A 17,840-nucleotide genomic window follows, 5' to 3' on the forward strand; every position below is an offset into this window, starting at 1 on the left:
CAGCAATGGTCAGTCAGAAGCCGTATACAGATCCTCTAATTCAGTAGAAAGCCAGTGATTACACTTATACATCTAATTATGCAATATTAATAATTCTATAATATCATTAATAATCCAGTGATTGATGAAGATGATAGCAAATATGTGACAAACTATACATCTAATAATAAGACATTTTATTTCTGTAGCGCCAACATATTCCGCAGTGCTGTACAATTTGTAGAGTTCAAGTACAGACAAAAAGAGACATTACAAAGAAATAGTCGCTTCACACAATGGGACTGAGGACCCTGCTCACAAGAGCTTACACTATAGCACTATCCTGTACAGGTGATTACATGGAGGGGCTGTAGCATTATCCTGTACAGGTGATTACATGGAGGGACTGTAGCACTATCCTGTACAGGTGATTACATGGAGGGGCTGTAGCGCTATCCTGTACAGGTGATTACATGGAGGGGCTGTAGCATTATCCTGTACAGGTGATTACATGGAGGGGCTGTAGCATTATCCTGTACAGGTGATTACATGGAGGGGCTGTAGCTCTATCCTGTACAGGTGATTACATGGAGGGACTGTAGCTCTATCCTGTACAGGTGATTACATGGAGGGGCTGTAGCGCTATCCTGTACAGGTGATTACATGGAGGGGCTGTAGCACTATCCTGTACACGTCACTACATGGAGGGACTGTAGCGCTATCCTGTACAGGTGATTACATGGAGGGGCTGTAGCGCTATCCTGTACAGGTGATTACATGGAGGGGCTGTAGCGCTATCCTGTACAGGTGATTACATGGAGGGACTGTAGCACTATCCTATACACGTCACTACATGGAGGGACTGTAGCGCTATCCTGTACAGGTGATTACATGGAGGGGCTGTAGCGCTATCCTGTACAGGTGATTACATGGAGGGGCTGTAGCATTATCCTGTACAGGTGATTACATGGAGGGGCTGTAGCACTATCCTGTACAGGTGATTACATGGAGGGGCTGTAGCGCTATCCTGTACAGGTGATTACATGGAGGGGCTGTAGCGCTATCCTGTACAGGTGATTACATGGAGGGGCTGTAGCACTATCCTGTACAGGTGATTACATGGAGGGACTGTAGCTCTATCCTGTACAGGTGATTACATGGAGGGGCTATAGCACTATCCTGTACAGGTGATTACATGGAGGGACTGTAGCACTATCCTGTACACGTCACTACATGGAGGGACTGTAGCGCTATCCTGTACAGGTGATTACATGGAGGGGCTGTAGCGCTATCCTGTACAGGTGATTACATGGAGGGGCTGTAGCGCTATCCTGTACAGGTGATTACATGGAGGGGCTGTAGCACTATCCTGTACAGGTGATTACATGGAGGGACTGTAGCACTATCCTGTACAGGTGATTACATGGAGGGGCTGTAGCATTATCCTGTACAGGTGATTACATGGAGGGGCTGTAGCGCTATCCTGTACAGGTGATTACATGGAGGGACTGTAGCATTATCCTGTACAGGTGATTACATGGAGGGGCTGTAGCGCTATCCTGTACAGGTGATTACATGGAGGGGCTGTAGCACTATCCTGTACAGGTGATTACATGGAGGGGCTGTAGCACTATCCTGTACAGGTGATTACATGGAGGGGCTGTAGCACTATCCTGTACAGGTGATTACATGGAGGGACTGTAGCACTATCCTGTACAGGTGATTACATGGAGGGGCTGTAGCACTATCCTGTACAGGTGATTACATGGAGGGACTGTAGCACTATCCTGTACAGGTGATTACATGGAGGGGCTGTAGCACTATCCTGTACAGGTGATTACATGGAGGGGCTGTAGCACTATCCTGTACAGGTGATTACATGGAGGGGCTGTAGCGCTATCCTGTACAGGTGATTACATGGAGGGGCTGTAGCTCTATCCTGTACAGGTGATTACATGGAGGGGCTGTAGCACTATCCTGTACAGGTGATTACATGGAGGGGCTGTAGCACTATCCTGTACAGGTGATTACATGGAGGGGCTGTAGCTTTATCCTGAACAGGTGATTACATGGAGGGGCTGTAGCGCTATCCTGTACAGGTGATTACATGGAGGGGCTGTAGCACTATCCTGTACAGGTGATTACATGGAGGGGCTGTAGCACTATCCTGTACAGGTGATTACATGGAGGGGCTGTAGCTCTATCCTGTACAGGTGATTACATGGAGGGGCTGTAGCTCTATCCTGTACAGGTGATTACATGGAGGGGCTGTAGCGCTATCCTGTACAGGTGATTACATGGAGGGGCTGTAGCGCTATCCTGTACAGGTGATTACATGGAGGGGCTGTAGCACTATCCTGTACAGGTGATTACATGGAGGGGCTGTAGCACTATCCTGTACAGATGATTACATGGAGGGGCTGTAGCTCTATCCTGTACAGGTGATTACATGGAGGGGCTGTAGCACTATCCTGTACAGGTGATTACATGGAGGGGCTGTAGCGCTATCCTGTACAGGTGATTACATGGAGGGGCTGTAGCACTATCCTGTACAGGTGATTACATGGAGGGGCTGTAGCGCTATCCTGTACAGATGATTACATGGAGGGGCTGTAGCGCTATCCTGTACAGGTGATTACATGGAGGGGCTGTAGCACTATCCTGTACAGGTGATTACATGGAGGGGCTGTAGCACTATCCTGTACAGGTGATTACATGGAGGGGCTGTAGCGCTATCCTGTACAGATGATTACATGGAGGGGCTGTAGCGCTATCCTGTACAGATGATTACATGGAGGGGCTGTAGCACTATCCTGTACAGGTGATTACATGGAGGGGCTGTAGCACTATCCTGTACAGGTGATTACATGGAGGGGCTGTAGCTTTATCCTGAACAGGTGATTACATGGAGGGGCTGTTGTTTTCACTAGTTTGTGTCTTTCTTTGCACAGGTGTCTTTCGAAGCTGTATCACGCCTGCGCCCGGCCCTTCGTGTCACATGTAACCTCCTGTCCTCTGGCTGTGACCCGCATCTTCTTTCAGATCTTTGTGCTGAACTGCAACTTCCACATTTTGTCCTGCAGCTTATATATCAATCACTGGAGGCCGATGTACGCCAGGTGAGCAGGAGCGCAGCGATAACCATATGTATCTATAGGTGCAGCCGAGATAGCATGTACAGCATTATGTCAGTTTGCCACGACCAGACATGCACCTGTGTGTCCATACCATGACGGCAGGGGGGGGGGGGTCTGGTGTTCTGGTCGCTATGGTTAGTCTATTGATTAGTGATGTGCAGGCAGATTGGTGTTTTGGTCGCTATGGTTACATATCAATGGTCAATTTCTTCATTTAGAGGAAACCTTTCCATTTTCTGACCTGACATCACTTTTTAGAAACTGGATGGGGCAGAGCGGTGAGCAGGGCAGATTTACTATAACCAGATTTACAAGTGAAATTTCCACTTTAAAGAGGACCTTTCATCAGATTGGGCACAGGCAGTTCCATATACTGCTGAATTCAGCGCACTGTCGGCTTTCCAGCAGTATATAGAACTGCCTGTGCCCAATCTGATGAAAGGTCCTCTTTAAGTTTGGCTCATGGGGCTTCACAAGATGTCCCAGAAGTATGAAGAGCTGCGAGCCTCTTGTGCAAACGGGAATGGATTAAGACTGGTGTAGGAGACGCCGTAATGTAATAACTTCTCCGCATTGTATCTGAGATCTGGAGACGTAACTCTTTGTGTAGTTGGAGATGATGGGAGTGATGACGTCTGTATCTAGGACCTTCTTGGTGATCCCCTTCTGCTCTCTCCATCTGCAGTGCTCCTGGGCTGTTTCCTTCCTGGCTGATCTTTTTGCACTGCTGAATTCCTATTACTGTTTTTGGGGACTTTGTGAATCTTCCAGGTGAGATGTCATCTACATGTCGTTGTTTTATAGGTTGTTCTTTGTCATGTCAGTTGTCTGCCTGATGATAACTGTTTGTTTTTTGCTAGGGAACTCCAGGCCTGCTCCAGTGACTTGCTCCAGGTGCTGCAGGCACTACTGTGCTGTCCAGTGGAGCCAGGAGACATCTTATTGGAGCGGAGCTTACAGGTGACGCCTCTCTACTGCCATCTTGGCTGGGTCTAGGTCTTGGCTTTAAGTCTTGACATTTGTTTTCCAGTGTTTGGTGTCGCTGAGTGATTGTACCCTCAGTGGGCGCCCCGAAGACTGTGCCCCGCTCTGTCAAAGTCTCCTGTCTGATTATATCTGTGTCCTGGACAAGATCATTGAGGGATCACAGTCAACAGGTGAGCCTCACTGTCTATGAAGGACTTAAAGCTGCTTCCATGTCCCTGATACTCTCTGCACAAGGTCCATCACATATCCATGCTGACTAGGAAGCGATAATACTGAACAAACTAACTGCTGGGGATTTATTCTATCTAGTGCCAGAGAAGCACTAATACTCTACGGGGGCCTAGATGTAACATTACCAGTGATCTGGGCACACTGCGGGCCCGGTATATCCAAACTTCCTGCAGCCAGGGCTCAGTAAAATGTCATCTGGGCTGTAGTACAGGGTCTGACTGTCTTTTGTGTTGCTGGACAATAGGTGGAAGCAGATGACATCAGGAAAACCTACAAGTCTTAGCTGCCAGTCCTGCTTGTGCCTTGTAAAGGAGTGGTCCTCGAGTGCCTCTTGCTTAGCATGATGATGAGGAGGGGGGTTCGTGTACGCTCTTTTGTGAGGTGCATATTCTGGGGAATCCACCCCTAGCTCAGCCTTTTCAAGTAAACTACCTTCTGGTGAGAAAATGTCACAACTGAGGACCCCCAAAGTGTTGATCACCTATAAATATTAAAAAAAGGATTGGGGGGGGGGGCTTTTGTTAACAGTTATGTAAAGGCCCCCTCAGTGCCCCCACACTCAGTATAATGGCACCACCAGTGCCCCTACATGTAGCTTTACTGCATTTAAAGGGAGTCTATCATTGGGATTTTTTAATTTTAGCTAAACCCATGTTGCCTCGAGGAAGGCTATTGTAGGCAAATCTTTTGTTTCTATTATGTTGCCAGCCTGTTTCTTCTTATGCAATTAGTGTTCACAGAGCACAGGGAGCATTCCCGCTGTGCTCCGAGTACCCCCGCATCATCATCCTGGACCTGCATATAATGATGACAATTACCAAAGTTTTCTTATTTATTTTGCCATTAGTATTTTTGCACATTTTATATCCAGTTTTGTAATCTTCTTGATTGTAGTTAAAGCCTCTTCCTCATCTTCTTTACTTCCTTCTTACATGAACAGGCGTACTGCGCCCAGTTGTGTAATAAGAAGCCCAAAATGGTCATAGCTCATGCGCTGTATGCTTGGCCGCATATATGCTCCTCAGTAGTACGCCCACCCCCCCATACTGTGTTATATGCTCCCTAGTACGCCCCACACACACACAAAGTATTATAAGCGCCTCAGTACACCCCCACACTGTATTATATGCTCCTCAGTATGCCCCCCCCACAGTATTATATGCGACTCAGTACGCTTCCTCAAACACAGTTATTATATGCTCTCCCCCATACAGTATTATATGCTCCTCCTTACGTCCCTCCACACACACAGTATTATATGCTCTCCCCCATACAGTATTATATGCTCCTCCTTACGTCCCTCCACACACACAGTATTATATGCTCTCCCCCATACAGTATTATATGCTCCTCCTTACGTCCCTCCACACACACAGTATTATATGCTTCTCAGTACTACCCCCCACACACACTCCCTGCCCCCCCCCACAGTATTATATGCTCTCAACCCCATTCAGTATTATTTGCTCCTCCTTACGTCCTTACACACACACAGTATTATATGCTCTCCCCCATACAGTATTATATGCTCCTCCTTACGTCCCTCCACACACACAGTATTATATGCTCTCCCCCATACAGTATTATATGCTCCTCCTTACATCCCTCCACACACACAGTATTATATGCTTTTCAGTACTACCCCCCACACACACTCCCTGCCCCCCCCCCCACAGTATTATATGCTCTCAACCCCATTCAGTATTATTTGCTCCTCCTTACGTCCTTACACACACACAGTATTATATGCTTCCCCCCCCCCCATACAGTATTATATGCTCCTCCTTACGTCCTTCCACACACACAGTATTATATGCTGTCGTTGTCTGATACTGATTTTCTTGCTGACAGACTCCCTTTACTGCCAAGACAAGAATAACTTCTGAAAAGTCCTGACCACTAGGGACTGCTCCACAATGGTCCTCTGGGTCCCATAGAGGTGAATGAGGGGAAGCAGTATAGAACATTTAGCTGTGCTTCATCTGTTACGTGGAGCTCTGCTGTGCCACACCCTTTAAAGTGAGCTCCACCCCTAAGCATATCCACCTGCTCCGCCCGTCCTGTTAGGGTACTTTGATACACATCTCACCTCTGTTCTTTAGGTCACTTCTATAGATTTGGAGAATAGCAGCTTTGAAGTGTTATGCCAAAGCACTTGGGGGGCCTTCAGATCCTGGAGTACTGTTTTTAATGTTCAGACTCCTACAATCTCCTAAATTCAGGAGTAATGACATCACCCATCCTACTTGAGTGGAAAAGAGCAGTGCTTCCAGGGAGCTGAAGGTCCTCCCCCAGTGCACCAACTTCCTAAATTGCATAAAACTTTAAAGAGGACCTTTCATCAGATCGGGCACATGCAGCTCTATATACTGCTGGAAAGCTGACAGTGCGCTGAATTCAGCGCACTGTCGACTTTCCCGATCTGTGCCCGGTGTAAAGCGCTATCGGTCCCGGTACCGTAGGGCTTTACAGTCAGAAGGGCATTTCTGACACTTAGCCAGGAACGTCCTTCTGCCTCGCGGCGCCTATCGCGCTGTACTGTGGAGCGGGGAGGAACTCCCCCTCCCCTCCTGATAATACTCGTCTATGGACGAGCTGTGTGAGCAGAGGGAGGGGGCGTTCCTCCCCGCTCACACTGTGCAGCGCGATAGGCGCCGCGAGGCAGAAGGATGTTCCTGGCTAAGTGTCAGAAACGCCCTTCTGACTGTAAAGCGCTACGGTACCGGGACCGATAGCGCTTTACACCGGCACAGATCGGGAAAGCCGACAGTGCGCTGAATTCAGCGCACTGTCAGCTTTCCAGCAGTATATAACACTGCATGTGCCCGATCTGATGAAAGGTCCTCTTTAAAGTTTGTTTTTCTTCAAATGTACAGAAGCAACAAACCTGACAGAGTTGTGATGTGTATGACTAATGTGGTGGAGGTAGGTAAATATGCCGGGGGTGGGGGGGCTTTAATCGTTATGGAGACTTTTCACAACAGCAATTCTGAAAATATTTTTTAGTATAATTGACTTGTTAACTTTGTTTTGCAAATTAATATAATTATGACAATTACCAAGTTTTGTTTTTTTTTTATTTTGCCATTATTAATTTTGCACATTTTATATCTAGTTTTTAATTTTTATTTTTATTTTTTCATTACTACCCAGGTTTCCTCCCATACTGTAAAAACATACTGATAGGGATCAATGTAGATTGTGAGCCCTATATGTGTCTGTTCACCACTCTCTATCATGCCAATACTTTTCTGTCACCAGCCTCTGACACAAGGAACAGCTGCATTACTCGGGCCCTGGCGGCTTTATGTGATGTCCCCATATCAACAGAGCACCAGCTACTCCGAGAAAAGGTATTTCACATTATTATCATAATCCTTGTTTTCTTTTATACCCTATGCTGCTTCTGCTTTCTTTTATCTCATGCATTGTCTCAGATCCTTCCTGCTGTTTTCTGCCTCTGTTATCTTTGTGCTGCCTCTGATCCTTCCTGCTGTTTTCTGCCTGTTATCTCATGTGCTGCCTCTGATCCTTCCTGCTGTTTTCTGCCTCATTTATCTCATGCACTGCCTCTGATCATTCCTGCTGTTTTCTGCCTCATTTATCTCATGTGGTGCCTCTGATCCTTCCTTCTGTTTTCTGCCTCATTTATCTCATGCACTGCCTCTGATCCTTCCTGCTGTTTTCTGCCTCATTTATCTCATGTGCTGCCTCTGATCCTTCCTGCTGTTTTCTGCCTCATTTATCTCATGTGCTGCCTCTGATCCTTCCTGCTGTTTTCTGCCTCATTTATCTCATGTGCTGCCTCTGATCCTTCCTGCTGTTTTCTGCCTGTTACCTCATGTGGTGCCTCTGATCCTTCCTTCTGTTTTCTGCCTCATTTATCTCATGCATGCCTCTGATCCTTCCTGCTGTTTTCTGCCTGTTATCTCATGTGCTGCCTCTGATCCTTCCTGCTGTTTTCTGCCTGTTACCTCATGCGCTGCCTCTGATACTTTCTGCTGTTTTCTGCCTGTTCTCTCATGTGGTGCCTCTGATCATTCCTTCTCTTTTCTGCCTCATTTATCTCATGTACTGCCTCTGATCCTTCCTGCTGTTTTCTGCCTGTTACCTCATGTGGTGACTGTTAGGTGGCAACTGCCCCTGGATATGTTGTCGTAGGCCAAATCAATAATCAATAAGTTCGAGCACTTGGGAAACAGACTCAGACACCAGTGTATCTCAAGCAAATGTTTAGTTTATTGCAGCATCCAGTGGATACATATAGGAAGTATGATATACTACAGTCACAGGGTACATGCCCTTACAGGGAGATCCGCTTCCGGGCCTAGTTTTACAACATGCAGACACAACAAGAACTGATAACAGTGTACATCTGCTTCTTTTCCCAGCTTCGATATCACTATGCACTAGACTGGCTGGCAGTGCTGACCTTGCTGACACTATGATCACAGCAAGCTACTATTCTACTATTTTTCAAGAATAAGAATTATTATTATTATTTTAATCCTCACAGTGCCTCCAGCTGTTTTCTGCCTCAGTTATCTCATGTGCTGCCTTTGACCCTTCTTGCTGTTTTCTGCCTCCTATCTCATGTGCTGCCTTTGATCCTTCTTGCTGTTTTCTGCCTCTGTTATCTCATGTGCTGCCTTTGACCCTTCTTGCTGTTTTCTGCCTCCTATCTCATGTGCTGCCTTTGATCCTTCTTGCTGTTTTCTGCCTCTGTTATCTCATGTGCTGCCTTTGATCCTTCTTGCTGTTTTCTGTCTCAGTTATCTCATGTGCTGCCTTTGATCCTTCTTGTTGTTTTCTGCCTCAGTTATCTCATGTGCTGCCTTTGATCCTTCTTGCTGTTTTCTGCCTCAGTTATCTCATGTGCTGCCTTTGATCCTTCTTGCTGTTTTCTGCCTCTGTTATCTCATGTGCTGCCTTTGATCCTTCTTGTTGTTTTCTGTCTCAGTTATCTCATGTGCTGCCTTTGATCCTTCTTATTGTTTTCTGCCTCTGTTATCTCATGTGCTGCCTTTGACCCTTCTTGCTGTTTTCTGCCTCCTATCTCATGTGCTGCCTTTGATCCTTCTTGCTGTTTTCTGCCTCTGTTATCTCATGTGCTGCCTTTGATCCTTCTTGCTGTTTTCTGCCTCCTATCTCATGTGCTGCCTTTGATCCTTCTTGTTGTTTTCTGCCTCTGTTACCTCATGCGCTGCCTCTGATCCTTCTTGCTGTTCTCTGCCTCAGTTATCTCATGTGCTGCCTTTGATCCTTTTTGCTGTTTTCTGCCTCAGTTATCTCATGTGCTGCCTTTGATCCTTCTTGCTGTTTTCTGTCTCAGTTATCTAATGTGCTGCCTTTGATCCTTCTTGTTGTTTTCTGCCTCTGTTATCTCATGTGCTGCCTTTGATCCTTCTTGTTGTTTTCTGCCTCTGTTATCTCATGTGCTGCCTTTGACCCTTCTTGCTGTTTTCTGCCTCCTATCTCATGTGCTGCCTTTGATCCTTCTTGCTGTTTTCTGCCTCCTATCTCATGTGCTGCCTTTGACCCTTCTTGCTGTTTTCTGCCTCAGTTATCTCATGTGCTGCCTCTGATCCTTCTTGCTGTTTTCTGCCTTCTATCTCATGTGCTGCCTTTGATCCTTCCTGTTGTTTTCTGCCTCAGTTATCTCATGTGCTGCCTTTGATCCTTCTTGCTGTTTTCTGCCTCTGTTATCTCATCTGCTGCCTTTGACCCTTCTTGCTGTTTTCTGCCTCCTATCTCATGTGCTGCCTTTGATCTTTCTTGCTGTTTTCTGCCTCAGTTATCTCATGCACTGCCTCTGATCCTTCTTGCTGTTTTCTGCCTCGTATCTCATGTGCTGCCTCTGATCCTTCTTGCTGTTTTCTGCCTCCTATCTCATGTGCTGCCTCTGATCCTTCTTGCTGTTTTCTGCCTCAGTTATCTCATGTGCTGCCTTTGATCCTTCTTGCTGTTTTCTGCCTGTTATCTCATGCACTGCCTCTGATCCTTCCTGCTGTTTTCTGCCTCAGTTATCTAATGTGCTGCCTTTGATCCTTGCTTCTGTCTTCTGCCTTTCGTAGCTCATATGCTGCCTCGGTGCCTCCTGCTGTTTTCTGCCTCTTTCATTCCAAATGTATGACATTTACTTTTCAGTCGCGTGGTTTCTTCTGTTTTCCTGCAGGTCTCACTTTATGTCGCAGGGCAGCTGCTTTCAGACCTAGGCACACCCCTCTCTTGTTTTCTCACCGGACTAGTGCACTCTCCCTGCGTGCTGAGCCAGTTCAAGGTAAATTTTACCTGCTGATATTTTGGATCTTGGACATAGGTCAGTTATGACTGTGTTGAGGATATTATTTTCGGTAGGTTTTATATGCATGTTGCCATGCCAGCTTGGAAATGTGCAAGCAACTGGTGAAGGACTCGTCTGTGTTGCAAGATATCTTCTCCTTCTTCAGTGGAGAGGTAAGGAGAGTATAAAAGCTTGGGGGGGAAGGATGAGTTCAAAGGCCCCAATCTGGCAACAGTCATCTAATGTGTATGGCCAGTTTAACCAGTTGTCCTATCTAGGTCCATCTGTGGGATGTCTCTCAAGTCCAAGTTGCTGAGCTGTCTATGTTACTCATCTCCCTTCTTGTCCTACGTCTACAGTTTCTCCCGGATGGGTAAGTCTCTCCTATGTGTAGTCATAATCTCTACACAATATAGCCCTGTATATCCATGTCATGGGGTTAGGTCATCCGGCTCGGGTACATCCTGACATATCCATGTCCCTGGCCTATAGAGCTTCTGGCTCAGGTGCATCATGGCCTATCTGTGCCCCTGGCCTATAGAGCTTCTGGCTCAGGTACACCCTGACATATCCATGTCCCTGGCCTGTAGAGCTTCTGGCTCAGGTGCATCCTGACATATGTGTCCCTGGCCTATAGAGCTTCTGGCTCTGGTGCATCCTGACATATCCATGTCCCTGGCCTATAGAGCTTCTGGCTCAGGTGCATCCTGACATATCTATGTCCCTGGCCTATAGAGCTTCTGGCTCAGGTGCATCCTGACATATCCGTGTCCCTGGCCTATAGAGCTTCTGGCTCAGGTGCATCATGGCCTATCTGTGTCCCTGGCCTGTAGAGCTTCTGGCTCAGGTGCATCCTGACATATCCGTGTCCCTGGCCTGTAGAGCTTCTGGCTCAGGTGCATCCTGACATATCCGTGTCCCTGGCCTATAGAGCTTCTGGCTCAGGTGCATCCTGACATATCCGTGTCCCTGGCCTATAGAGCTTCTGGCTCGGGTACATCCTGACATATCTGTGTCCCTGGCCTGTAGAGCTTCTGGCTCAGGTGCATCCTGACATATCTGTGTCCCTGGCCTATAGAGCTTCTGGCTCAGGTGCATCCTGACATATCTGTGTCCCTGGCCTATAGAGCTTCTGGCTCAGGTGCATCCTGACATATCCGTGTCCCTGGCCTATAGAGCTTCTGGCTCAGGTGCATCCTGACATATCTGTGTCCCTGGCCTATAGAGCTTCTTGCTCAGGTGCATCATGGCCTATCTGTGTCCCTGGCCTGTAGAGCTTCTGGCTCAGGTGCATCCTGACATATGTGTCCCTGGCCTATAGAGCTTCTGGCTCTGGTGCATCCTGACATATCCATGTCCCTGGCCTATAGAGCTTCTGGCTCAGGTGCATCCTGACATATCTATGTCCCTGGCCTATAGAGCTTCTGGCTCAGGTGCATCCTGACATATCCGTGTCCCTGGCCTATAGAGCTTCTGGCTCAGGTGCATCATGGCCTATCTGTGTCCCTGGCCTGTAGAGCTTCTGGCTCAGGTGCATCCTGACATATCCGTGTCCCTGGCCTGTAGAGCTTCTGGCTCAGGTGCATCCTGACATATCCGTGTCCCTGGCCTATAGAGCTTCTGGCTCAGGTGCATCCTGACATATCCGTGTCCCTGGCCTATAGAGCTTCTGGCTCGGGTACATCCTGACATATCTGTGTCCCTGGCCTGTAGAGCTTCTGGCTCAGGTGCATCCTGACATATCCGTGTCCCTGGCCTATAGAGCTTCTGGCTCAGGTGCATCCTGACATATCTGTGTCCCTGGCCTATAGAGCTTCTGGCTCAGGTGCATCATGGCCTATCTGTGTCCCTGGCCTATAGAGCTTCTGGCTCAGGTGCATCATGGCCTATCTGTGTCCCTGGCCTATAGAGCTTCTGGCTCAGGTGCATCCTGACATATCCGTGTCCCTGGCCTGTAGAGCTTCTGGCTCAGGTGCATCCTGACATATCCGTGTCCCTGGCCTGTAGAGCTTCTGGCTCAGGTGCATCCTGACATATCCGTGTCCCTGACCTGTAGAGCTTCTGGCTCAGGTGCATCATGGCCTATCCGTGTCCCTGGCCTGTAGAGCTTCTGGCTCAGGTGCATCCTGACATATCCGTGTCCCTGACCTGTAGAGCTTCTGGCTCAGGTGCATCATGGCCTATCCGTGTCCCTGGCCTGTAGATCTTCTGGCTCAGGTGCATCCTGACATATCCATGTCCCTGGCCTATAGAGCTTCTGGCTCAGGTGCATCATGGCCTATCTGTGTCCCTGGCCTATAGAGCTTCTGGCTCAGGTGCATCATGGCCTATCTGTGTCCCTGGCCTATAGAGCTTCTGGCTCAGGTGCATCCTGACATATCCGTGTCCCTGACCTGTAGAGCTTCTGGCTCAGGTGCATCATGGCCTATCCGTGTCCCTGGCCTGTAGAGCTTCTGGCTCAGGTGCATCATGACATATCCGTGTCCCTGACCTGTAGAGCTTCTGGCTCAGGTGCATCATGGCCTATCTGTGTCCCTGGCCTGTAGAGCTTCTGGCTCAGGTGCATCCTGACATATCCGTGTCCCTGGCTTATAGAGCTTCTGGCTCAGGTGCATCATGGCCTATCTGTGTCCCTGGCCTATAGAGCTTCTGGCTCAGGTGCATCCTGACATATCCGTGTCCCTGGCCTGTAGAGCTTCTGGCTCAGGTGCATCCTGACATATCCGTGTCCCTGGCCTATAGAGCTTCTGGCTCAGGTGCATCATGGCCTATCCATGTCCCTGGCCTATAGAGCTTCTGGCTCAGGTGCATCATGGCCTATCTGTGTCCCTGGCCTATAGAGCTTCTGGCTCAGGTGCATCATGGCCTATCTGTGTCCCTGGCCTATAGAGCTTCTGGCTCAGGTGCATCCTGACATATCCGTGTCCCTGGCCTGTAGAGCTTCTGGCTCAGGTGCATCCTGACATATCCATGTCCCTGGCCTATAGAGCTTCTGGCTCAGGTGCATCATGGCCTATCTGTGTCCCTGACCTGTAGAGCTTTTGGCTCAGGTGCATCATGGCCTATCCGTGTCCCTGGCCTGTAGAGCTTCTGGCTCAGGTGCATCCTGACATATCCGTGTCCCTGACCTGTAGAGCTTCTGGCTCAGGTGCATCATGGCCTATCCGTGTCCCTGACCTGTAGAGCTTCTGGCTCAGGTGCATCCTGACATATCCGTGTCCCTGGCCTATAGAGCTTCTGGCTCAGGTGCATCATGGCCTATCCGTGTCCCTGGCCTGTAGAGCTTCTGGCTCAGGTGCATCATGGCCTATCCGTGTCCCTGGCCTGTAGAGCTTCTGGCTCAGGTGCATCCTGACATATCCGTGTCCCTGGCCTGTAGAGCTTCTGGCTCAGGTGCATCCTGACATATCCATGTCCCTGGCCTATAGAGCTTCTGGCTCAGGTGCATCATGGCCTATCTGTGTCCCTGGCCTATAGAGCTTCTGGCTCAGGTGCATCCTGACATATCCGTGTCCCTGGCCTGTAGAGCTTCTGGCTCAGGTGCATCCTGACATATCCGTGTCCCTGGCCTATAGAGCTTCTGGCTCAGGTGCATCATGGCCTATCCATGTCCCTGGCCTATAGAGCTTCTGGCTCAGGTGCATCATGGCCTATCTGTGTCCCTGGCCTATAGAGCTTCTGGCTCAGGTGCATCCTGACATATCCGTGTCCCTGGCCTGTAGAGCTTCTGGCTCAGGTGCATCCTGACATATCCATGTCCCTGGCCTATAGAGCTTCTGGCTCAGGTGCATCATGGCCTATCTGTGTCCCTGACCTGTAGAGCTTTTGGCTCAGGTGCATCATGGCCTATCCGTATCCCTGGCCTGTAGAGCTTCTGGCTCAGGTGCATCCTGACATATCCGTGTCCCTGACCTGTAGAGCTTCTGGCTCAGGTGCATCATGGCCTATCCGTGTCCCTGACCTGTAGAGCTTCTGGCTCAGGTGCATCCTGACATATCCGTGTCCCTGGCCTATAGAGCTTCTGGCTCAGGTGCATCATGGCCTATCCGTGTCCCTGGCCTGTAGAGCTTCTGGCTCAGGTGCATCATGGCCTATCCGTGTCCCTGGCCTGTAGAGCTTCTGGCTCAGGTGCATCCTGACATATCTATGTCCCTGGCCTATAGAGCTTCTGGCTCAAGTGCATCCTGACATATCCGTGTCCCTGACCTGTAGAGCTTCTGGCTCAGGTGCATCATGGCCTATCCGTGTCCCTGACCTGTAGAGTTTCTGGCTCAGGTGCATCATGGCCTATCTGTGTCCCTGGCCTATAGAGCTTCTGGCTCTGGTGCATCCTGACATATCCGTGTCCCTGGCCTGTAGAGCTTCTGGCTCAGGTGCATCCTGACATATCCATGTCCCTGGCCTATAGAGCTTCTGGCTCAGGTGCATCATGGCCTATCTGTGTCCCTGACCTGTAGAGCTTTTGGCTCAGGTGCATCATGGCCTATCCGTGTCCCTGGCCTGTAGAGCTTCTGGCTCAGGTGCATCCTGACATATCCGTGTCCCTGACCTGTAGAGCTTCTGGCTCAGGTGCATCATGGCCTATCCGTGTCCCTGACCTGTAGAGCTTCTGGCTCAGGTGCATCCTGACATATCCGTGTCCCTGGCCTATAGAGCTTCTGGCTCAGGTGCATCATGGCCTATCCGTGTCCCTGGCCTGTAGAGCTTCTGGCTCAGGTGCATCATGGCCTATCCGTGTCCCTGGCCTGTAGAGCTTCTGGCTCAGGTGCATCCTGACATATCTATGTCCCTGGCCTATAGAGCTTCTGGCTCAGGTGCATCATGGCCTATCCGTGTCCCTGGCCTGTAGAGCTTCTGGCTCAGGTGCATCATGGCCTATCCGTGTCCCTGACCTGTAGAGTTTCTGGCTCAGGTGCATCATGGCCTATCTGTGTCCCTGGCCTATAGAGCTTCTGGCTCAGGTGCATCATGGCCTATCTGTGTCCCTGGCCTGTAGAGCTTCTGGCTCAGGTGCATCATGGCCTATCCATGTCCCTGGCCTATAGAGCTTCTGGCTCAGGTGCATCATGGCCTATCTGTGTCCCTGGCCTATAGAGCTTCTGGCTCAGGTGCATCATGGCCTATCCGTGTCCCTGGCCTATAGAGCTTCTGGCTCAGGTGCATCATGGCCTATCCGTGTCCCTGGCCTATAGAGCTTCTGGCTCAGGTGCATCCTGACATATCCGTGTCCCTGGCCTGTAGAGCTTCTGGCTCAGGTGCATCCTGACATATCCATGTCCCTGGCCTATAGAGCTTCTGGCTCAGGTGCATCATGGCCTATCTGTGTCCCTGACCTGTAGAGCTTTTGGCTCAGGTGCATCATGGCATATCCGTGTCCCTGGCCTGTAGAGCTTCTGGCTCAGGTGCATCCTGACATATCCGTGTCCCTGACCTGTAGAGCTTCTGGCTCAGGTGCATCATGGCCTATCCGTGTCCCTGACCTGTAGAGCTTCTGGCTCAGGTGCATCCTGACATATCCGTGTCCCTGGCCTATAGAGCTTCTGGCTCAGGTGCATCATGGCCTATCCGTGTCCCTGGCCTGTAGAGCTTCTGGCTCAGGTGCATCATGGCCTATCCGTGTCCCTGGCCTGTAGAGCTTCTGGCTCAGGTGCATCCTGACATATCTATGTCCCTGGCCTATAGAGCTTCTGGCTCAGGTGCATCCTGACATATCCGTGTCCCTGACCTGTAGAGCTTCTGGCTCAGGTGCATCATGGCCTATCCGTGTCCCTGACCTGTAGAGTTTCTGGCTCAGGTGCATCATGGCCTATCTGTGTCCCTGGCCTATAGAGCTTCTGGCTCAGGTGCATCATGGCCTATCTGTGTCCCTGACCTGTAGAGCTTCTGGCTCAGGTGCATCCTGACATATCCGTGTCCCTGGCCTATAGAGCTTCTGGCTCAGGTGCATCATGGCCTATCTGTGTCCCTGGCCTATAGAGCTTCTGGCTCAGGTGCATCCTGACATATCCGTGTCCCTGGCCTGTAGAGCTTCTGGCTCAGGTGCATCATGGCCTATCTGTGTCCCTGGCCTGTAGAGCTTCTGGCTCAGGTGCATCATGGCCTATCCGTGTCCCTGGCCTGTAGAGCTTCTGGCTCAGGTGCATCATGGCCTATCTGTGTCCCTGACCTGTAGAGCTTCTGGCTCAGGTGCATCATGGCCTATCTGTGTCCCTGACCTGTAGAGCTTCTGGCTCAGGTGCATCATGGCCTATCCGTGTCCCTGGCCTGTAGATCTTCTGGCTCAGGTGCATCCTGACATATCTGTGTCCCTGGCCTATAGAGCTTCTGGCTCAGGTGCATCCTGACATATCCTTGTCCCTGGCCTATACAGCTTCTGGCTCAGGTGCATCATGGCCTATCTGTGTCCCTGGCCTATAGAGCTTCTGGCTCAGGTGCATCATGGCCTATCTGTGTCCCTGGCCTATAGAGCTTCTGGCTCAGGTGCATCCTGACATATCCGTGTCCCTGGCCTATAGAGCTTCTGGCTCAGGTGCATCCTGACATATCCGTGTCCCTGGCCTATACAGCTTCTGGCTCAGGTGCATCCTGACATATCTGTGTCCCTGGCCTATAGAGCTTCTGGCTCAGGTGCATCCTGACATATCCTTGTCCCTGGCCTATACAGCTTCTGGCTCAGGTGCATCCTGACATATCCGTGTCCCTGGCCTGTAGAGCTTCTGGCTCAGGTGCATCCTGACATATCCGTGTCCCTGGCCTGTAGAGCTTCTGGTTCAGGTGCATCCTGACATATCCGTGTCCCTGGCCTATACAGCTTCTGGTTCAGGTGCATCCTGACATATCCGTGTCCCTGGCCTATACAGCTTCTGGCTCAGGTGCATCCTGACATATCCGTGTCCCTGGCCTATACAGCTTCTGGTTCAGGTGCATCCTGACATATCTGTGTCCCTGGCCTATAGAGCTTCTGGCTCAGGTGCATCCTGACATATCCGTGTCCCTGGCCTATACAGCTTCTGGCTCAGGTGCATCCTGACATATCCGTGTCCCTGGCCTATACAGCTTCTGGTTCAGGTGCATCCTGACATATCCGTGTCCCTGGCCTATACAGCTTCTGGCTCAGGTGCATCCTGACATATCCGTGTCCCTGGCCTATACAGCTTCTGGTTCAGGTGCATCCTGACATATCCGTGTCCCTGGCCTGTAGAGCTTCTGGTTCAGGTGCATCC

The 17,840-nt window shown here is 49.9% G+C and overlaps 1 protein-coding gene across 1 annotated transcript in view; it reads left to right on the top strand.

Moving 5' to 3' along the window:
- Nucleotides 1-17,840, top strand: part of STK36 (serine/threonine kinase 36) — a 96,577-nt gene that overhangs the window by 36,462 nt on the left and 42,275 nt on the right. Inside the window, exons 12-19 of the mRNA XM_075285048.1 lie at nucleotides 2,931-3,098; nucleotides 3,802-3,887; nucleotides 3,977-4,076; nucleotides 4,147-4,273; nucleotides 7,596-7,687; nucleotides 10,510-10,614; nucleotides 10,692-10,790; nucleotides 10,896-10,990. Coding sequence (XP_075141149.1) covers nucleotides 2,931-3,098; nucleotides 3,802-3,887; nucleotides 3,977-4,076; nucleotides 4,147-4,273; nucleotides 7,596-7,687; nucleotides 10,510-10,614; nucleotides 10,692-10,790; nucleotides 10,896-10,990 — 872 coding nt within the window. The remainder of the gene's footprint in view (nucleotides 1-2,930; nucleotides 3,099-3,801; nucleotides 3,888-3,976; nucleotides 4,077-4,146; nucleotides 4,274-7,595; nucleotides 7,688-10,509; nucleotides 10,615-10,691; nucleotides 10,791-10,895; nucleotides 10,991-17,840) is intronic.

Source organism: Leptodactylus fuscus, chromosome 8, assembly GCF_031893055.1.
Source record: "Leptodactylus fuscus isolate aLepFus1 chromosome 8, aLepFus1.hap2, whole genome shotgun sequence".
In the NCBI taxonomy this organism is placed as follows: domain Eukaryota; kingdom Metazoa; phylum Chordata; class Amphibia; order Anura; family Leptodactylidae; genus Leptodactylus; species Leptodactylus fuscus.